This window comes from Rhineura floridana, chromosome 19 (genome assembly GCF_030035675.1).
Source record: "Rhineura floridana isolate rRhiFlo1 chromosome 19, rRhiFlo1.hap2, whole genome shotgun sequence".
Lineage (NCBI taxonomy): Eukaryota > Metazoa > Chordata > Lepidosauria > Squamata > Rhineuridae > Rhineura > Rhineura floridana.
Genome location: NC_084498.1, coordinates 24,817,501 through 24,839,410, shown reverse-complemented (window position 1 = coordinate 24,839,410; position 21,910 = coordinate 24,817,501). Strand labels below are relative to the sequence as shown.

General features: G+C 45.4%; 2 protein-coding genes across 2 annotated transcripts in view; one reads left to right on the top strand and one right to left on the bottom strand.

Moving 5' to 3' along the window:
* Positions 1 to 3,116: 3,116 nt before the first annotated feature.
* LOC133373119 (acyl-CoA dehydrogenase family member 11-like) lies at positions 3,117 to 21,058 on the bottom strand. The gene is made up of 14 exons (XM_061602423.1): positions 20,626 to 21,058; positions 15,959 to 16,191; positions 15,313 to 15,412; positions 14,183 to 14,300; positions 13,100 to 13,242; positions 12,459 to 12,608; positions 11,622 to 11,716; positions 10,667 to 10,766; positions 9,064 to 9,204; positions 8,658 to 8,750; positions 7,700 to 7,807; positions 5,766 to 5,937; positions 4,220 to 4,286; positions 3,117 to 3,749 (listed from the first exon to the last, which is right to left on the bottom strand). Exons 1-14 carry the CDS (start codon positions 20,881 to 20,883, stop codon positions 3,623 to 3,625), a joined length of 1,905 nt encoding a protein of 634 aa, XP_061458407.1. The 5' UTR covers positions 20,884 to 21,058; the 3' UTR covers positions 3,117 to 3,622.
* The window catches only part of HORMAD2 (HORMA domain containing 2), a 40,045-nt gene continuing 37,760 nt past the window's right edge, over positions 19,626 to 21,910 (top strand). The window contains exon 1 of the mRNA XM_061602424.1: positions 19,626 to 19,766. The gene's annotated coding sequence lies outside the window, so the exon portion shown is untranslated. The remainder of the gene's footprint in view (positions 19,767 to 21,910) is intronic.

Below are 21,910 nucleotides of genomic sequence, written 5' to 3'. Positions count from 1 at the left end.
ACTTGCTGACCCACTTCCTATTTTTTTCCATCTGCCCCATCCTTTAGAAATGAGTTGTAAGCCCAGGAAACGGAGGTGGAATGGGTGGCTACATTGCCCTTTGTGCTGGTTTGGATGGAGGGGGTGAGTAGCACCAGAGCCCTTGTTCCCTTTAGAAGCAAACTGATCTCTTGGAGGGTTTACCAGTACAAGAAGTCCTTGCTGTTGCTCTTGTGTTCCTGTTGTTGGGGAAGAACAAGCAAAGAACCTTTTCAAGCTTCTTCAAATGTCTGTCTTCATTGCAGTGCCATTTTAAAGCTTGATCTGAAGGGCTTTAACCTCCCAGACAGGCCAATGGAAGAAAGTCCTATTTCTGCCACCTTACATCTTATTTTTCTGCATTGGTTAGAATAAGGTTCCCTGCATTCCTGCCTCTGGGAGCAGATTCAGTGGAGGCCAGAAGGAAATCTGTTAATCATCCTCCTGGCCAACCTGTGGAGTTTCAGAAATTTTAAACCCTCTTTCAGGATTTGGTGAGGTGGGGACTTGAATCAGTTTCCTCTCCGAGAGTCCAGTAGCACCTGTGGATGGATATCTTGACTAGGGTTTGAAAGTGAGCTCGCTGTACAAATTGCTGCCGCATGTGTGTTACAAGAGGCACCGGTGTACTGCATGGCTGCACCTTTCATGGTTCACACAACAAAAGAACACTGCATCAGTGATTGTGTATTCTGCTTGAAGTGTGTTTGCTACCTCAGCGGCAGGGGACAGATGGGTGGGATATGTGGCTTTAAACTCGGAGCACAGAAAAAGTTGCTTATCATGCCATTTGTCTTTTTTTCCTTATGCCCATTTATTTATTTAGTATTTGATTTATATCCCGCCCTTCCTCCTAGCAGGAGCCCAGGGCGGCAAACAAAAGCACTAAAAACACTTCAAAACATCATAAAAACAGACATTAAAATACATTAAAACAAAACAACTTTAAAAACTTTTTTTTAAAAAGCTTTCAAGACTTTAAAAAAAAAGATTTAAAAGCATATTGTTTAAAAAAAAAGTTTAAAAGCATATTAAAAAGCAATTCCAACACAGAAGCAGACTGGGATAAGGTCTCAACTTAAAAGGCTTGTTGAAAGAGGAAGGTCTTCCGGGGGCACTGAAACGATCACAGAGATGGCATCTGTCTAATATTTAAGGGTAGGGAGTTCCACAGGGTAGGTGCCGCCACACTTTACTCCCTTTAAGCAACCCAGCTATGTATCCTTGAATAAACCTAGAGCTCTTCCTGGTACATTCCTTTCATCTGCTCTGTTTTGGCAAGACTCTCCATGGTTTAAACCCTTCTCTGCCGTTCCTTCTGAGAATGCCATCACTGTCTTTCTACAAAGGCCAGCCTGCTCGCCACTGAAAACCATCTTGCAAGTGGGAGAGGCTTGATAGGAAGCATTTGTTGATGTGGCAAGTCTTCAAATGCAAGATGATGCAGTGATCCATAGTCTTTTGTTGGTGTGGTACGGCTACTTATAACCACTCCTCCCAGGATTCCTATGCTGTTCAGCAAGAGCAGGTAACACCCATCTGGCTAGATGAGCTGGCTTTCCACTTGTTGAATCGTCATGAATATTCTTATAAAACCAGCCCTGGCGTTTGGGATTAAAGCTTAGGGGCTTGCAAAGTAGGATGGTTCCTTGAGTTAAAATGGGTTGTTTGCTGCCCTCGGCTGCTTCAGGGAGAAACGCAGGGTATAAATAAAATAAAGTTGTGCAGGCAAAGACAGAGCCTTCAGAACTTATTAGTCAGGATGAATACAGAGAGAGTGTGCTATATATAATTTTGCCCTGTTCATTTGCAGGTAATTTTTAGCCAGTGTATCTTGGGCCATATCCTTTCTCACAAACACTGGGTATTGTTTATGCCCCTTGTAAACATAACACCAGAAGACCCCTGCCCAATCAGATCAAAGGCCCTTTCCCAATAACGGCCAATCAGGTGCCTCTGAGAAGCCCACCACCAAGGCAACAGTCCTCACTTACCCACGCAGAACATACCAAGAGGCACGATACCTTTGAACCTGAAGGGTGCACATAAGCCGTCATGACTAGTAGCCACTGACAGCCTTATCCTCCATGAATTTCTTTAATTTCCCTTTAAAGCCATTTTAAGCTCTAGTGGCCAACATCACATCTAGTGGTATCAATTTCTTTTCCCAAAATTTTTAGGCAAGAGCTTGCTGCATGCAGAGAACTTGTCACACTGCAAGCGTCAATGCCACCTGTCTTTGCAGATCAGGTTTGGTTTATATTCCATAATGAGCTTGTTGGTTTTGCCAAGCCGTCTTCATATACTTGTAATGCCATGAACTCGCAGGTACAGGAATAGCTTAAAAGACTGTTCAGTTGTGACTTGCACCCATGGATTGCCTCTCTGGGCTCCTATTGGAAGGATGGGTTATAAATCTAATCAATTATTAATAATAATAAATAATTGCATCCAGCCTTGGGCTCGTGCACTCTTCCCTCATGGTTGATGGAAGTTAGATGAAAAGAGGAGACCCTACTCACTTGAATGCAGGATCTCCTTGTTCATAATGAATGTCATCTCGGTGGTTGCAGGGAAGGAAACTCTTAGGAGCAAGACCTGCTTCTTGTCTCATGCTCTCATTTGAATAACTGGTGCCTTACTACATCAGGGTCAAGGTCCACTTAATCTAGCATCCTTTGCAAGAATTGCAGCCACCAACGGGTGCTAGATGAATCCAGCAGAAACTTCCCAGTGGCCTGTGGTCTACTTCTGCCAACATCTGGCCAAATGTATACTTGTGTTGTCCAGGATGCATTTTGGGTGGCACTATCTGCCTGCGCAGGAAGAGCTGAATTGCTTTGGGCCTTCTAGGATTCATTGTCATGTTGTGCAACCACAATATTGGGGCAATGCAATCTCACATTGAAACCAAGAGGGGTACTTCCACTCTTTTGAAGAAAACACAAAGGCTTCATGGGATTCTACACATCTCTCATGCAGGAACTTGGAGGAAGGAAACCAGCTTTCAGAACCACACAGCTGGGGACTGGTCGCTAACGCCAGTTTTTTGTTTAATGCAGATGCTGCTCTTCAAATATTTAATTGCCAAACAGAACTTTTTAAAAGCATTTATTAACTTTTATTTGATTTTAACAGAAAAGCATTTTTCTCTCCAATGCTGTAAAGCTTGCATTTGTTCCAATAGTGTTCACCTTATCAATTGTCTGACTTACGCACTCAAGATGTAGTGAGGACCATACTTAATATTCATTGAGAGATTTTGATTGATTCATTTGTGGACTGCCTCAATAGTAAACCATTCAATGCACAGCAGATATGCTTAGCCTTAAAGAGACTTTCAGGCCCAAGTCAGCCATAGCACAAGCCTTCTACTATTGACCTCAGCTTGGACATCACCGAAGTTCACAGCACCTAACATGCGTTCCAGCACACTTTTTCTATCTAGGCAATGGCAAGTATGAGAGAGTGGGATGTGCAGGTATGATTACGTTTACCACCTTACTCCAGGGCAAATTACACTGTTTTATCTCTTAGAGTACACTCCCTCTGCTTTTTATTCCAGGATAGCGCATAGTATCTCTTTTGCTCTCTTTATTCTTTGTTACAGCCTTCCTTTCAGAACTGGATGTCTGTCGTAAACCAAGGAAGTATCCATAGAAGCTGCTTCAGTGCTGTAAGCGCCAGCTTTGTCTTCACTGTCGACAGGGCAGAGGTCTTGGTGACACCATCTGTAAGAGATGCAGTAAAGCCCTTTGAAGTGAAAACCTAGTTTTAAACTTTGAACACATCAGTCTCTCTCTTGCTGCAGGTAATGTTTAAAGGTTCAACTACAACCTTTGCCTTAATGCATTTTGGAAACCCAGTGCCATCCCTCAGTCATCAGGGTCTAATATTGATATCTAAGAGAGTTGATAGCATCTGCCCTACCATTCACGCTCTAGAGCCTAATGACCACAAGCATGTGGGGTCTCTTGAGAAAGCCAAATAATACTGGACAACCCCTGCTGAAGAATTTGAACTGGTTATGCGAGAGTCGGCCACCTCCTCGCCCATATCACACACCCCTGTCCTTTCAATTAGGCCCCTTTCGCTTGAGCCGTCGTCATCCTAGACAGCTACATTGACTTTCGGCGTTCCAGGACTGCCCATCTCTTTCTTCAGTCCTTGCTTTGAAGGCTGGGATAAGCTTATTGAATACCTCTGAGCAGTATAGATGTCCGTGGCTGATGCGTTAGGCCTGGCAGCATGTTCCAGCAAGAGAACTCCTACATAAAGCAAACGCATAGGCTGTTAACATTTCTGGGCTATCATCCAAGCGCATTATGCTGTTAGAGCAGGCATGTGGGGCCTCAGGCCCAGGGGACAAATTTGGCCTATCTGGCCCTTGAGACCCTGCCCAAGCCACACCCCTCACCAGCCTTGCTTCATAGCCTCCTTGAGTGTTTTTACCTGGCTGGAATGTTTAATAATCTTGCTTGCTTGGATGGAGGATAGAGAGAAGTATGTGAGTGTGCATAGACCCTAGTCTACTGCACAAAGGTCAAATTAACATTTGCTGCTCCGCCTACTTTTGCCTCTGGCCCTGCCCACCACTGGCAAGGTTGCCCAGAATAGAATGCAGCCTCCTACCTGAAAAAGGTTCCTCCCCCTTGTGCCAGGGAGATCTGCCAGTCACGCCTGAATCATTCTGGCCCACATTTTATTTATTATTTCTGCTAGTTGCTGTATTCACTGAAGTGACCCAAAGCAGCTGACATTCAAAAGTAAAGCAAGTGGGCTTGTGGAGCGTATGGGCTAGTTTGTGAATGTTTTAGCCCCTGCATAAACCCAAATATCACTGAAGCAGCAGGACTCAAGATCTACTGCCATCTCTTCCTCTCCTACCCCCCCCCATTGGATGGTATCCCTGCCAGACTTTATTCACAAGGCAAAAGTTGAAAGGAAGATGACTGGGCCATTGTGTGTTTCTCAAGTGACAAAAAGATTATTGCCCACTGCCAACCTGCTTACGTAAGGCTAGGGTAGTTGGGAGGGACAGAAGACTGTGCATCCATCAGTTTCTTAGAATTCAGGACACGTTTTTAGGAACAATCACCTGAATGAAAATGAGGTACTCCTACTTGGTATGTGTTGGCTTTCCAATAAATTCAGCTGTGTGATGGGAATTTAATTCTTTTTTAGCTCCACTGATTTGGTGCTACCTTCTTGCTGTGTGGCATGAGGAAGCTAGATATGTTTGCATTGGGAATAAAAGCACATTTTGCGCTTATTGTAGTTTTATTTTTGATCTTCACAGTGCATATTGGAAACAGTTTCTCAGTTACGGGTTTCTTTTCTTCTCTCCTACCCAGCCCCAGTTCTTTGCATCTTTTACATTAGGGCATTTTAAACCTACTTAGGAGAGTGCCTTACTTACTATGTGGCTGTGTGTCCAGCCAGAATTTTGTGACTGCAACCTGGAAGACCAGGCTTCGAATCCCCACATAGCCATGAAGCTCACTGGGGGACCTTGGGCCAGTCACTGCCTCTCAGCCTCATGAAAACCCTCTTCATAGGGTCGCCATAAGTCGCAATCGACTTGAAGGCAGCATTTACATTTTTATAGACTTACAGCGCACTGTTGGGTCAGATGATCATCAAGAAACACCCAGAGATCATAAGGTTCCCTGTAACTCACTGCACTTAACTCCAAATCATTTTGTAATAAGTTGGCAAAGCAATTCTTTCACAATGCTTTCAACTACCTCCATAGATCCGTGCGAGAGTGTAGGCAAAGTCTCTTGCAGCCAGCTGCATCCCGACTGCCTCCTTTGAGCTTATTTTCTGAGTGAACTGTCTGAGTTTGTGAAGAGCGTTTTCAACTCTTTGCACAGAAGGTTCTAGTTCAGAGAAGCCAAGAGCCACCTTCGACTTGGCCTGCAAGGAAATCAGTCACAGGATAAACAGAGTGTTTCTCAAAACACCCAGTACTGCTATCCAATCCAAACCATCTTTTCAGTTCTAACTTCTTAATTTTTTTAAGAGATGGGTAGCTATGTTAGTCTACTTTAGCAAAAACAAGAAAAAGCCTTGTGGCACCTTAAAAGATTAACAGAAGTTCGTATGGCACAAGCTCTTGTGAACTTGAGTTCATCAGCGGTATAAGTGCTATCCTATAGTGTAAGTGTGATCCTCCACATGTTTTTATTTTCTTACATTTATACCCCGCCTTTCTTTCATCAAGGAACCCAAGGCAGCATACATGTGGTTTCCCATCCAGGCATTGGCCAGGCCTGCTTGGTTTCAGCAAACCCAGTGGCCTGGTGTGCCTTCAGACCATACCCTTGGACCACAACTAGACTACAACTCCCCTCATCCTTGAGTAGTGGTCAGGCTGGCTGGGGCTGATGGGGGACTCCAACAACATGTGTGGTGAAATATTAAAAAAGACAGTCTGGGTCCATTATGTTAAACTTAGATGTCTGCAAATTAATCACAGTAGCTATTCACATCAGCCAGCTAAATTAATGAAGGTGGGGTGTCAAACCTTCAGTGCTGCTCCTGCTCCTGGCAAATACAAAGCAGCAGCTCTGGATTCAGAGGACATTAAATTAGCCAGGGTTTTTGTAAGCTCTGCTGCAGTTGCAAAGTCATGCAGTATCCAATACAGTGGGCAGCTTCAATAGGGGCTATTCCGTATACCTGGTGGGGGAGTTCAAGAGACAAATATTCCCAGCATGTGGTGTTTGAATACGAAAGCGTATCATTGAGCTAGGATTGTCCAGCTGCCAAGGTAAATATGGAAGGAGCCTCCAAACTCACAGCAGGCTTACACAATTTTTTTAAGTAACAAAAGTGTGTGTATGTGTATACACAAACACACAGAGGTGTCTACAACATTCTCTGAGCTCAACTTGTGCCTCAGTATAAAACCATTTGTCACATAGTAATATAGAAAGTGTGGCTCTAGGCAGAGGTGTGCTTTCACCATATTCCTAAAGCTATCTGCCCGGCTCAGTACTCTGTGTTCAAATAAATGTTCGAGGGAAGCTCAAAAGGAGAACAATATGGGTCCAGCAATCTCCCAGCATCTGGTAGAATGTCTCTGTATTTGGAGGCTCCATTTGGCATCGTGGCTAACAGTCAGGCCACCTAGATCAGATGCTATTGCCACCTCTTACAGCAGCCTTCCCCAGCTTGGTGTCCTCCAGGGGTTTTGGACTTCTGCTCTCATCAGCCCAGCCAGCATGGCTGTTAAAAGTATAGTGGCTTGTTAATAAGTGTGGCCCCTACTCCACTGATGCATGATGTCTAGAAAATAACCATCTGTTTTTGTCTTTCTGACGTTTGAATTTTATCTCCTATCCTAAAGTCACTTTTTAAAAATCCCTCTGGGCAGAATGTAGACATAATGTTGCAAAACTCTTTTATCATAGTTAAGAGGCCAGGAATTTTGCACTTCCCTCTCCCTTAATTCTCTCCCCCTTCCCCTTTGCAGCCTTAACAATGGCTTAGTGTGGTATTCCCCAACCTAGTGCCCTCCAGATAGTTTGGACTACAACTCCCATCAGTATGACTGTGCTGGCTGGGGCTGATGGGAACTGTAGTCCACACCATCTGGAGGGTATCAGGTTGGGGAAAGTAGCTGAGGATTACATATGCGGCAGTGACATCTGTAAAGTAATTACAGAGAGCTCACCTGGGCAGTAGAGAAAAACGCATCCAGCACTTTTCCTTGGCTCTTGACAAGGGCGCGCAGAACATCCAGAGAGAGGATATTTGTTGTTCCCTCCCAGATTGTTAGCACCTGTTGGGGAAACAGCCAGTGAGATTCTGCGATTAGTTGTAAAGAAAAGTGGGGCAGCAAAAGGGAATCACAAGGGTCACCGCAATATAAAACATTGAAGAAAGGTGAGAGACTGAACCGGTAAGGGATGGAAGAGTAGAAACAACTGCTTATCACTCCAAATGAAGCATCTTTCCTGAAATCTATATAGTAAATCATCCAACCTGCTTTGTGTCTGTAACTATTCCCAGATCATGCTCTTTGTAGCTGAGAAAAAAAATACCTTCACAGTTCTGCTAGGTAAACGTTCTGAAGTTCAGAAATGTATCTACTCTTACACCAAAGATAAAAACTTGTTTAGATTTCTTCTGTCTCTGGGATTAGTAGTTGTTCACACAGAACATCTTAGAAATAGTTTAGAGCAGCTATTTCTCTACAGTTTGTAACTGGATTTACTTTTGAAATACCTGGGACTCTTTAACTTCAGTGTTAATTGTGAGTTGGATGCAGTTTCTCAGGACTACTGTTATTTCTTCAAAGAGATAAAATATGTTTAGTAAATCTCTAAGTCTTTAAGGTGCCCCAAATTCTCCTTTTGCTGTAAGAAATGAACACAGGTAGCCTTCTGAAATCTATCAAAGAGTGCCGATTCTGAGGGCTGGTCTAGTTCTGTTGTGAGCTTGAGAAGGCTGCGGCAAGCAAGAGCTATTGGCGAGGAAGAGTCAAAACAACAGAAGCACAATGTAGACTTTAGATTCACTTTCCATCCCCTTCTCTGCTCAAGTAGCACTGCTGTAGGGTTCAAGCTGTGAAAGGAGGAGGTCAGGAAAAGACAATTTGGGGTGTTTTCTTTTTTGTGGTGGCTCAGTACCTGGGCATCCCGGGAAGCTGCTGCCAAGCCTGTATCTTCCATGTAGCCCTGCCCTCCGAAACACTCCAGCCCTTCGGAGATAACAGCAACAGCCTGCAACATATAACTCTGGTATATGCATCTTCCCATAAACCTTTAATATCCATAGAGCCTGCCCTGGTCTCTGCCGGCTTCCTCATACACACAATGTGCATAACATATAGAGCTGTCAACGAACTGGGTCAGAGTGATGGCATGGGGTACAATCCCACTGTGCAGTGTCTGCACCTGAGAACAGCATCACTTGACCATTAAGCAACAACAAACTTTGGTCCTTCTTTTCCTTCCCCAGCCCCAGTCAACGTGTGGCTCCTATATGCATCCTTCCTTTGTGCATCAGAGTCCAGGAAGAAAGGAAACGATCTACCTGTTTCCCAGTGTAAAGTTTCACCACGGGTGTCAGCAGCCTAAGCATGTGCTGTTCCTGCTGTGTGGCGTTCTTGGTTTCTTCCAGCCCAAGCAGTCTCCCCATCTCCATCAGCAGCAGGAATGCTCCTCGGGTTTGAACCTGCGCGGGCAAGACAGTCGGGGGTCATTTGGGCGGGGGCTGCCCAATGTTTTTCACTAATCAGGACCAGGCTAGAGAACCAGAGAAGCCATACTGGGTAAGGGCCATAGCTCAGTAACAAAGCATTGCTTTGTATGCAGAAGGTCCTGGGTTCAGTCCCTAGTATCTCCAGGCTGGGAGAGACTAGCTGCCTGAAACCCTGGAGAGCTACTGCCAGTGTAGACATGACTGAGCTAGACAGACCAATGGTCTGACTCAATGCAAGGAAGCTTCCTATGTCCTTTTTTAGGCCTAGGCAATCCCGTGGCTAAGTGAGACAAACATTGTTTTCCAGTTGCTGCCATATTAATTAAGGAAGAGGTTTTTCTAACCTGACATCAAAAGGGATCCTAACTTTTTCTCTGAAGTGCTCTGTAATTCTGTGGTTCAGTATGGCTAAATGGCCACATTTATACGCTGCTTAATAAAAATATATATATTTTTTTATATACTGTCTGATAAAAAAAACTCTAAGCAGTTTACATAAAACAGTACAAAATGTTCATTAAAAATAGCAATAAAAACAGACATTAAAACACATAGTAATCATCAAAAGATAAATCTCAGCAGATTGCCTGCCTAATATCAATGCAAGGCAAGGATTTTGAAAGAGTAAGCGCTGCAACACTAAAATATCAATTTCTTGCAACTGCGGAATGAACATTATGTGACACTTGTAAAAGTGCTTGTTCTACAGATTGACTTGCCATAGGCCCGCTTCCAGGCTTGAAACTATGGCATTTGGATAAATGAAGCTCAGGGTGCTTCAGACATGTAGAATTACTTCAATAACAGGCCAGGGATGGGGAACATCTGTGGCCCTCCAGATGCTCTTGGACTCCAACTCCCATCAGCCCCAGACTGCATGGCCAATGGTCAGGGATGATGGGAGATGTTCCCCTAACAACACTTGGAGGCCAATTAATGTCAGGAAGTCTACAGTGAGAAGAACCTACTTACTACTTTGTCAGGGGCTTCCTCTTAATCAGAGGCCACCATCCTTTTTAGGCCCTGAATGAGTGTCACGGATGCTACTGCCACCACCCAGTCGCTTCTCGTCCCCACCCCCACAAGACTAAGAAAAACAGAAGGGGCACACCCAGGCACTTTCCTTTTCTAAGGGATCTGGGTTAAAGTCGGATCCAGTAAAATTAATCTTGAAAGCCGAAAGCAAGTGTTGGAAAAGAGAGTCACTCTTCCAACTTCTTCCTTCGGTTCTACGGACTTTTAAGGGAGAAAGAGGAAGCCACTGTCACCACCTCATGACCAAGGGGACCATGAGCATGGATGCTGTGGAGGGGCAGAAACTTTGTGGGTCCCAGTGGAAGACCTCAAAGGCACCATTGCGCCCACAGGTGCTGCACTGGCACTCCTTGCCCTTAACAATCAAGGCCACACAAAAACAGCAGTTCTGAATGCTCACCTCCATTCGAGCCAAGGTCTGCATGTGCAGCGGGTGATCCTTCAGGGTTTTCCCAAAGCTTTCCCTCTTGGTGGCATAATCCCTTGCCATGGTGATCACTCTGGAGGTGGGAGCAAAGCCACTCCACAAGGAGTGGTCATTTTTAGCTAATTAAATACACCCAGCTATGCTTTTCATGCTCCCATGTCATACCTTAATTACACTTTAAAAGTATCACTTTGCTATCGTGGGAGTTGACTACTTAAGGTCTTACACTTGAGGCACGACGACTTCATTGCTCACGTATTATAAACATCCTCCCACCTAGAGATCTATGTCTCCCCAATATGACAACAGTGTTCCCATTTCTCAATAATGTGGGAGGGGAACCTGTGGTCCTCCAGATGATGTTGGACTCCGAGTCCCATCAGCCCCAGCCAGCATAATCACTAGCCAGGGATGAGGAAGTGGCAGTCTCACAACTTCTGGAAGGCCACAGCTTCCCCACCCTTGCTCCGCATAAACTTTTGCTTAAGGTAAGTAAGGGTAGCATATAAGCAGTTGATTTATTTGCAAACAGACAGAACAGGAAAGTTGCATCCACACCATACATTTAATGCACATTTCACGCACATGGCTTCTCCCAAAGAATCACAGAGCTGCAATTCCCAGCACCTTTAACAAACTACAGTTCTCATGAGTCTTTGTGGGAACTCATGTGCTTTAAATGTATGGTGTGCATGTGACTGGAATTGAGTTGAACAAGGGTCTTCATTTTGTACAAGCTGCTTCCAAGACGCTACCACAGTTTGGAAGTCAGGAGCTTCTAAAGTGTATTTTCGGGATTAATTTTTGTAGCCAACTTCATTTTACTTAAAACACTCCTTCAGACAACAGCATAATTCAAATAGCTAACTACGCCAAGGCACCCCTTGGATCCTGTCCAGTAAGTCTCAGGGAAGGGGGCAAGAATCACCTTCTCATGCTTGCAACGGCAGAAATGGCATTATGGATCCTAGTGATGGTCAGCATGCTGGCAATGGAAGCCACACCCTGGCCCTCTGCAGAGATCTGGAAGAAGCAGGAGCTAGAATGAAGTCAACTGCTATGGACTGGATTGCGGGTTGCTAACAGGAAATCTCTTTGCTCCCTGGGGGCATAAAAGCCTATAATAGCCTTTTTCCCTGGCCAAACGCCCATGCAAAGCTGTGGGAACTCTGCGCCAATTCTGCAGTCAAAGTTGAATTTGCACAGATACAGGGAAAGGAAGAGTAGCTTATATGTGATAAACAAGAGGAATGGGAAAGGAGGTGGGGGGCTCTGTAAACAGAATAAACCTGAAGCATTCAAAGCAAATGTTAATGAAAATTAAGACCCCATTCTTTGGGAAGGACCTGCATAATAGAGGCAGGAAGGGCAGGAAGACTAACGAACAAGTGGACTTGAAAGGTAGGGACCACAGGGTAAAAGCTATGAGGAAAGGCTGTGAAGGATGCCAACGGCGCATCCCACCATCACTGTCGTGCACATGGATACACCTAAGAGGCCTGCTCAGCTTTCCTCTAGGTACCATAAGATTTCAGCTGGCGTTGCTCACCAGTGTCATGCTTTTTCCTAAAGAAACTAAAATTCTGATGCATGCTGCATTGGCCACTAGAGGTCCTGTTTGCTCCTACACAACAGCCCCCCCTATGGGCAAAATCCAGAGACCTGCCCTGCTCCAGACCCCCTTCCCTTCCCACCTCCCTGAGCTGGGGAGCAGAAAGTGAGCTTTGGGTCCCCACGTGTTCTCTGCGCCACCCGTTTGGCTTACCCGGAATGCCCTGGCTCCATCCAGGAGCAGCTCCGCAGTCGGCACCTGCCTTGTGCCCAGCTTCTCTTTCAGCCGTTGGATCTCGATTCCGTTCAGCTTCCCCTCCTTATTGCGTACTTCCAGGTAGAACAGAGACAGGCCTTTGGAGCCCTGCAGCCAAGGATGCTGAGGTGAGAATGGCTAAAGAGAATGGAGCTACAAACAAAGACATCATGCAATGCATTGCTGCAGTGTGGGAACCTTCAGACCGAGGGCCACATTAAGGCCAGCAAGGGCCCTAATTTGGCCCGCAACACTATTTTCCCCAAACTACACCCGTCTGCCCCACACCTGACATTATGTGTGACATAAGCGTGGAGTAGGTAAAGATGCGGCTGCAAAAAGAACTGTCAAGATCCTTAAAGAGCGTTCCCAACTGTTCCTTGGCAAGCAAGGCAGATAGGTAGTGACAGCAAGCCCTGCAGAGATCAGCCACACTATGAAGTTCTCAAGTGGGAACTCTTTAGTGCAGCTGATCCCTGCCCAAAGCCAGACTTCCTATAAGCACTGATCAGCTGATCCTGTTCCCCCCCCCTCCTATGTTACTGGCTTCTGCTTCCTTGCTGCTCCTTCCTCTTCCTTAGGCCATCTGGGAATCTGACCTGCTCTATTTGCCCGTTGGCAGCCACAGTCCTTGCCAGTGTCAATGTCATATCCGAATCGGTGGCTGACGTGAACCATTTCAAGCCATGGAGACTGTAGCTACCATCAGGGCGTTCCAGGGCAATGGTCTCTGTGCCACCAGCTGCAAGAAAAGAACGTACGCACTTAGCTGCTGGGGATCTTCATAAAGGACCAGCACAGGCTTCAAGCTGAATAAAAAGCGATACTATCAATCATTCAGTCATACAAAGGGAAAAGAGGTTGACATCTAGGTAAACTTTGGGGAAGGGCCACAGCTCAGTGGCAGAGCATCTGTCTACCATGCAGAAGGTCCCAGGTTCAATCCCCACTGTCGCCAGATACGGCTGGAAGAGAACCCTGCTTGAAACCTTGGAGAGCTGCTGCCGGTTGCTGTAGACAATACTGACTGGGTATAAGGCAGCTTCCTATGCTCCTAAGGTTATGTATAAGCAGTGCTAGGCAACTGTAAGCAGCTGCAAGGTGTGCAAGCTGTAGGACTGGCTGTATCCCACCCAGCACCAGTGATTGCTATGGGGCCAGCGAATGTCTGGCCTATTTGACAAAACCTTGCAGAGAGATCTCTTTTTAAGTTTACAAACTGTCATAAGGCCATTGAACGTTTTAGATACATCATAATTTATTTCTCTTTCTTATTCACATTCTAAACGAGTATACACAGAGCAACATACCCAAACAGAATCATATTAGAAACTAAGAGACTGCGTATGGGGGGATAACATTTTATTCCTGCAGTCGTGACGGTGCTGGGTTAAGTGAGTTTTTAAAATGTGAAATTGTACATGCTCAGAATATTATTTTCATTGTCATCAGGGTTGATATACTGTTTTGCTCTATGAGGAACGTTGTCAGCAGGGAATAGTGGGGGGAGAGAAATATGTTTAGTGCACTACACAACTGAAGGAATATGCCCTCACACACACAAGACCACTGAGTTCTAGGTATAAAATTACCTAGCTGTACCACCACTCATTGGTTAAGGAGGCATTGTGTATTACTGAAAAGAGCCGATACTCGGCCTTCCCATTTTGGGGCACACTTACCAACATCTGAGCCCCCTTTGCGTTCAGTCATCCACTGGCCAGAGGTCCAAAATTTGAGGGGATCACGTGATGTCAAATGAATAAAGGCTTCCTCCAGGGGCTTGGGGATACCCAAGGACTGTTGAAGTTGCAGGACAGAGAGAAAGGGGAGGGGGGAAACAGGATTTCTTTAGATCCCAAAATCAACTTGGTGCCAAACTGGGATGATGACTTCTAAGGGCTGAGTGTGGTGGTAGGACACAAGCAGCAGGAGTGAGTTTTCAATGAGAGGCCTAGACCATCTGGGGAGCTGTCCAACAGGAGCTGTGTATACACAATACATTTAAAGCACACATGCACACACACCCCGACAATCCTGGGAACTGTAGTTTACCCCTCATAGAGCTACAATTCTCAGCACTCTGGAGGTAGGGATGTGCTTTAAATGCATGGTGTGTGCACAGCTATGACCTTGGAAGGAACAGCAGGGATACACCCAGGAACCCTGGACCAAAGCTGTCCAGAGTCCTGCAAGGAGTAGCTGGATTGCAAGGCTAAGCAATTCCAGGCAGAGACTGAAGAGTTTTACAGCAGAGCTGGTTGCTCCACCTCCTCTTGGGTCTAAGCAGAGCCCTGAGGCAGAGCACGCACCAGTGTTTGCTTCCTCTCACTCTGGCCTGATCAGGGGAGGCTTTGGGCTACATTGCTATCTAAAAACATAGCAAGCTGTCACATACCAAGCCAGACCATTGGTCAATCCAGCTCAATGTTGTCTACACTGACTGGCAGCAGCTCTCCAGGGTTTCTGACAGCATTCTTTCTCAGTTTAGATCTAAGCTTGCAGTGAAGACAAGACCCAAGTAACTCTTCATTAGGAGAAGGTGGAGTGAATGGGCTCACAAATTGGGGACAGAGACTGAGTTTTTCACAAGAGCAATTAAGAATATTTTGGTCCCAAACGATACTTTTGTGGGTAGGAGTTTTTATTCTTATTTTTATTTCTTTTGGCAAGGGAAATTTATGGACAGAGTGTCTTATTTTGGACGCAGCATTCTGGAACTGAATCTCCGACCTAAGTCTAAGACTTTTCAGTTAATTCAGAGCAATGCAGGAATGCTATATCTGTGAAGCACTGAGTAGGAGAATCTCACCTCTGTTACTTTTGCTGCACCATCAGTCATGGCGAGAGAACACGTGAAGAAGCCGGCAGAAGGTGCATAGAGATACAGTTTGGCAATCTGGTGAACTCGACTGTGAAAGGAGAAACGAAGCCCTGCTAAATTTAGAAACGCCAAGGACAAATGTTCTTTGCTGTAGAGAGAGATTAGCTAAGGTACAGCTACAAACGAACACCAGAAGAGCCCTGACGGAACAGGCCAAAGGCCCATCTAGTGCAGTATCTTGTTCTCACAGTGGCCAACCAGATGCCTCTTCTGGAAAGCCCACATGCTGGACATGAGCACAATAGCACTCTCTCCCTTGCAATTCCCAGCCACTGGTATTCAGAGGCAGAACATAGTCATTGTGACTAGTAGCCACTGATAGTGCCCTCTGTGAATTTGCCTCGTTTCCTTTTAAAACCATCCAAGTTGGTGGCCATCACTACCCTTGTGGGAGCAAATTCCATAATTCAACTATGTGCCATGCAGAGAATGACTTTATTTTATTTTAGAGATGTGGCAAACTCATTGTAGGAACAACTGGCTTTAAATGATATTAAAGGGTCATGGAAATGTTCAGGGTTACTTGCCTGATGCGTGGCTAACTGTGAGTCTGCAACTGAATTTATATTTTTACCTCCAATTTGAGTGTCTCCTCTCATAAGCCTCTGCAATTAGCCCTTCCTCAGCTGAGATCTCCTTCATCCTCTTCCAGGCTGGGCAGGTGACAATCTGGTCCACACGCTGCCCCCAGGCATCAAACTGCTTCAACTGAGGAGGGTTTAACTCACACTCGCGCCCCAGGAGATCAATTTCATTCTTCACACGACCCCCAAACCGCTCAAGCTCCACACTTACCTCAGCAAACACCTACAAAGTAGAAGAATGTGGGGAGAGGGAGAAATGAACATACCTTTGCACCACTCATAAAACGAGTTTCCAGAAGGTGCATGAGAACATTAAACAAAGTCTTGCGCTCCCTGCAAATGACTGACCTCACCACTCCCTGGTGGAGGGACCTGAGCACAAGAATAGCAAAGGACCCCTGCTGGATCGGACCCATCTAGTTTAGCATTCTCTTTCCATAGGACCTAACCAGATGCTTGTGGGAAGCCCATAATCAGGACATGAGCACAACAGCACTTGCCCACTTGTGCTCCCCATCACTTAAAACTCTGTTCTTAAACTCGATTGATTTTATTTGGTGTTTTCTTATATTCTATACTATTTTATGTAAATCATTTAAAGTTTTTTTTATTAGGCAGTCCATACATCTTGATAAACAAACACATAAATCTCTAGTGTACAGATATACATGCATGAACGGTGGTGTAGTAGGGGGGAGAACAAGGGAGCATGTTTTTCCCCCCAGAGCTGGGGTGGTGATGTCATCTGCCAGAGCTCCAGGGTAACCGAGAGGCTCTCCTTGCTCTGGCAATGAGACGATAACAAGGCTTTCAAGTTTGTGGCTTCTGGTTCTAAGCTGCATCAAAGGATGAAGGAAATAATCAACCAGAGCCTCAATGCTGCTTTCCTTTTCTTCAATAGCATTCCTGCTTTGTGCAAGCAGTTTAAATGGAACACTTCTTTGCAAGATTATTTGCGTTTCAAATTAAAAGCTAAAGGTTGCATTTCAGCCGGTTAAAGATATTTTTGAGTGTGTTAAAGCTCAGCATGTTTTACAAGCTGACCTTAATGCAGACAGAAGTAAGCTTACTTCCAGGAAGTAGGATTGCAGTCATGCTGATCCTAATAAATTGGGTATTATATTACATACTGCTGCTCTTTGGGGTGGGTGGGTGTAATAACAGATACAAACACAGCTGCCTGTACTTTTGGACTCACCTTGGAGGCGTGGCTATGGAGGCTATCATGCACGCCAAAATTTACTTCTACGTATCTGCGCATGAATAATTACCCAAACAAACCAAATCCTTTATCTGCATTAGCCACAAGCAATTGCAATTGGAATATATACAGTATTATTTATTTATTTATTTTTATTTTATTTCATTTATATACCGCCCTAAGCCAACAGCTCTCTGGGCGGTGTACACAAGAGATAAAAACAGCACAATATATAATTACAATAACACAATAAAATCAAAAAACAAAAACAAACAAATAGCAACAAAAAGCAAACAGCATCATAATACCACATAAAAAGTACAGTTAAAATACATTTTAAAAAACAGATTAAAATACACTTTAAAATGCCTGGGAGAATAAAAAGGTTTTCACCTGACGCCGAAAGGATAGCAGCGTCGGCGCCAGGCGCACCTCATCGAAAAGACTGTTCCACAATTCGGGGGCCACCACCGAAAAGGCCCTAGATCTAGTCACCACCCTCCGAGCTTCTCGATGAGATGGCACTCAGAGGAGGGCCTTAGATGTTGAGCGCAGTGTATGGGTAGGTTCATATTGGGAGAGGCGTTCCACCAGGTATTGTGGTCCCATGCCGTGTAAGGCTTTATAGGTCAAAACCAGCACTTTGAATCTAGCCCGGAAACAAATAGGGAGCCAGTGCAGACGAGCCAGAGCAGGTGTTATATGAGCGGACCTTCTGGTCCGCGTCAGCAATCTGGCCGCTGCATTCTGGACTAGCTGTAGTTTCCAAATTATCTTCAAGGGCAGCCCAACGTAAAGCGCATTGCAGTAGTCCAATCTAGAAGTTACCAGAGCATGAACAACAGAGGTGAGGTCATCACCGTCCAGATAGGGACGTAGCTGGGCTACCAAACGAAGATGGTAGAAAGCATTCCGTGCCACCGAGGCCACCTGGGCCTCCAGTGACAAGGAAGGATCGAAAAGAACTCCCAAGCTACGAACCTGTTCCTTCAAGGGGAGTGTAACCCCATCGAGAACAGGATGAACATCCACCATCTGGGCAGGGGAAGGACTCACCAACATCGTCTCAGTCTTGTCGGGATTGAGCTTCAGTTTGTTCGCTCTCATCCAGTCCATTATCGCGGCCAGGCAACGGTTTAGTATGTTAACAGCCTCACCTGAGGAAGATGAAAAGGAGAAATAGAGTTGCGTGTCATCAGCATACTGATGACAACGCACCCCAAAACTCCTGATGACCGCACCCAGCGGCTTCATGTAGATGTTAAAGAGCATGGGGGACAGTACCGATCCCTGTGGGACTCCACAATGGAGAGTCCAGGGTATCGAGTAACGTTCCCCAAGCACTACCCTCTGGTGACGACCCACCAAGTAGGAGCGGAGCCACTGCCAGGCAGTACCCCCAACTCCCAACTCCATGAGTCTTCCCAGAAGGATACCATGGTCGATGGTATCAAAAGCAGCTGAGAGTGTTGGATGTTGTATCTGGCGCAAGCAGATGCCCAGGATGCAGAACAGTATAGTGACAGGCTAGATGCCAGTTGAAGCAATGAGCCAGACAAGTAATAAGTTTTAAGAGTCACTTTACTGACAATAGAATATATCACAAGCTCTCTCTCTGTACAAACTCCTCGACCCCCACACCAACTGGCCAGATCTGCCAAGTCTTATAGATAAGGCCAGCTGGTTGCCTTGGATACTTGTCCTTGAGATCTGCACGGACTCTGAGCGTCTTGGCCTTGTAACTCTGCCATGGAAAAATACTCTCAGGAACCCTTTACTTGCCAACAGAGAGATCAAGGAGAATCAACAGGGTCACACTCCCCCTGTCCCTCTCCTGACAAAGGTCATCATACAGGGCGACCAAGGCTGTTTCGGTACCAAAACCGGGCCTAAAACCGGATTGAAATGGATCAAGATAATCAGTAAAAACAATAAAAACCAGATATACAGCTTAATCAAATTAAATCCTGCTAAAATTCTAGTATTTATGTAGAATGCTGACCAACAAAATTGATACAGTAGGGCTCTGCTTTTCGGCAGTCCACTTTTCGGCGTTCCGCCAATACGGCGGTTTTCAGTTAGAGTAAGGCTCCACTCATATGGTGCTTGTTTTGCTTTTACAGTTTTTTGGGCGTCAGGCACCATTTTATTGACGGAGTTCCGCTTTTTGGCGGGTTTTGCTTTTCAGCAGGGGTCTGGAATGTAACCCGCCGTATGTGGGGCCCTACTGTATATTCAAAATCCATCATTGTAAGAGAAATGGACAAGTAAAACTATCGACTAAAAAGGAATTGTTTCAGATTAAAACTCAAGGTACCATTGTAGATCTTGTTCTAATGGCACCTGCTAAAAAATTTGCAGACATTTCTGTCACCCTCCACTCTTGGTCTGCAAGAGGAAAAGCCATATAGAAGTTAGTTGAACACAGTGCAGTAATCAGCTCACTTCTCAAATCTCTCTAGAAAGAGCAGAGTAGCATAGCATACGCTACTGTTTCAACACCACCATCTCCGCATAGGCATGCACGATTTTGCAGTGGAATTGTTTTCAAATGCCCTTCTAATACAGCTGATGGCAGTATGTTCAATCTAGCTCAGGTAAAAGCTCTTCTATATTTAAGTATTATTAGATTTTGTAAATAAGGTGCCGGTGAATTAAGATAACTAAGTGGGAAGCTGTTATACCAGGGGCAGAATTTTCTTATAGCAGCCAAATTGCTTTGTTGTTCAATGTTGTAGAGGCACTGTTTAATTAGAACTCTTGCTTTACTAGCCCCTAAGATTAGTAATTGCTGTGGAGATAAACCATAACAGCAAAGCCTTAAGAGTAATTACCCATATGTAGTTCACATTTCACCTGCTGCTGCTAGTGAGGTTTTAACAGCAGACAACAGACAGTGTAGGACAATTGTGCAATTCTTGTCTAACTAAATTAAAGAACAAACACCCTTTTAGCTTTTTAATCAGCAGAGGGCAAACTACTTTGAGGAAAGGCTGCAGCTCTGTGATAGAGCATCTGCTTTGCAGGTGGAAGGTACCAGGTTCAATCCCTCGCATTTCCAGGTAGTGCTGGGAAAGGGTCCCTGCCTGAAATTCTGGAAAGCTGCTGCCAGTCTGTGTAGGCAATACTGAGCTAGATGGCCCAAATGGCCTGATTCAATATAAAGCCATTTCTTAGACAGTAAATTAACATAGCAGAGAGGGGAGAACTTTCCTCAATGTGCAATGGAGAGTGAGGGCTGGGGCTGTGATCCTTGTAGGGGTGTTACAAGCCTGTCTCGATTTTCCTTTCTGAAATATTGGGTGATATCTGAGATGGCCTTTGGATACTCTAGTCAAATGTGTGAAGAACTAGATTTTTTTTTTAATCGGGGGAAGTAATTGAATACATTTAAGGTTTCCCTAGACATCAGAGAACATTGTATATATATATATGTATATTACATAAAAGACAGACCTTGGAGGGCAGATGTGCTTTCAGGTAACCCTGGAGGAAAGCATCTTCCAGGTAAGGGTTACCAATCCGGGGCGGTTCTTGGCAAAAGACCTGTATTTCTTTCCTGCCAAAAAGCACCCTCGGTTGTTGCGAGGGGCATTTTTGATCCATGGACTCCGCTTGCTGACGCCTTTCTTTAGAAAACGCGATTCCTCTCTTGCCCAAAGCCCAGTACCAAACTTTGCTGTTTGACAGACTCGGCTTATAAAGCAACCACATGGCCAAGTAGCTCAGATCCTTGCAAAACACACAGGTAGCAGTAGGCGATCCTATGGCTGGAGACTCACTGGCCTACCGGCATAGCCGCCTAAGCGGCTCAGAAAAAAAATGGAAGGCCATTTCCCCTGCGCGTACTCGCACTGTCCGACACCACTGAACTAGAGGAAAGTTCAGGACGAAGCCGGAAGAAGGGTTTGCCCGTCCCTGCAAGCCAATCACAAAGGAACCAGCCCTCTGCTGAGCTGGGGAGGAGGCGGGGACTGGCGCTTGCGTAAAAGGGCCCCTCGTACCCGGTCCAAGCAGCCAGCGGGAGGAGCAGCGACGAGAGGTGATTGGCTGTGATAGCGGGCAGTAGGAGGCTGGCGACAAAGGGCAGACGTCCTTTGAGGTTGCCCTCCAACCTTGGGGAAAGGTTGGCGGTATCAGCAGCTAAGCTGGCTGGGCGGATTTTTGCCCTGGGACTGATGGGTATTCACGGTCCGTTGCAGGAACCCAGGAAGCTGTTTCGGGCAAGGATGCTCCCAGCTCTGCCTGGAGATAGAGGCTTAGGGCCAGGGTACCTTGGCAGAGCTTGGAAAAGTTACTTTTTTGAACTACAATTCCCATCAGCCCCAGCCAGCATGGCCACTGGAATGGGCTGATGGGAGTTGTAGTTCAAAAAAGTAACTTTTCCAAGCTCTGCGGGGCCGCATCCCTGAGCTCAGCTGCAGGCTGGTCCTCCCTGGGTGAGCGAGGCTCGTTTATTTATTTAGTCCATTTATATACCGCTTATATTTAAATAAAACTCTCAGCAGTGTACCACAAGTCAAAACATCTTAAAACAACAGCTTCAAAAAATCATCAATAAAATACAGTTAACTGATCAAAGTATCTACGTAATATAAACATGGCATGTGAAATATCCAAACAGGTGCATGGAAAAGACCAGGAGCCAGCAACAAGGCAGACGCGAAGATGATGGAATGGTGTTTGGTAATGTAGGGCAAACATTGAACATGTTTAACATGGCCCCGAAATTATCACCCAG

Coding starts and splice junctions, on each gene's coding strand:
- LOC133373119 (XM_061602423.1), bottom strand. CDS start 20,883: ATGTGGTTGCTTTATAAGCCGAGTCTGTCAAACAGCAAAGTTTGGTAC. Junction 10,767..11,621: donor GCCGTTGCAAGCATGAGAAG/GTGATTCTTGCC, acceptor TCCCACCTCCAG/AGTGATCACCATGGCAAGGG. Junction 3,750..4,219: donor GACATCTATACTGCTCAGAG/GTATTCAATAAG, acceptor CATCTCTTACAG/ATGGTGTCACCAAGACCTCT.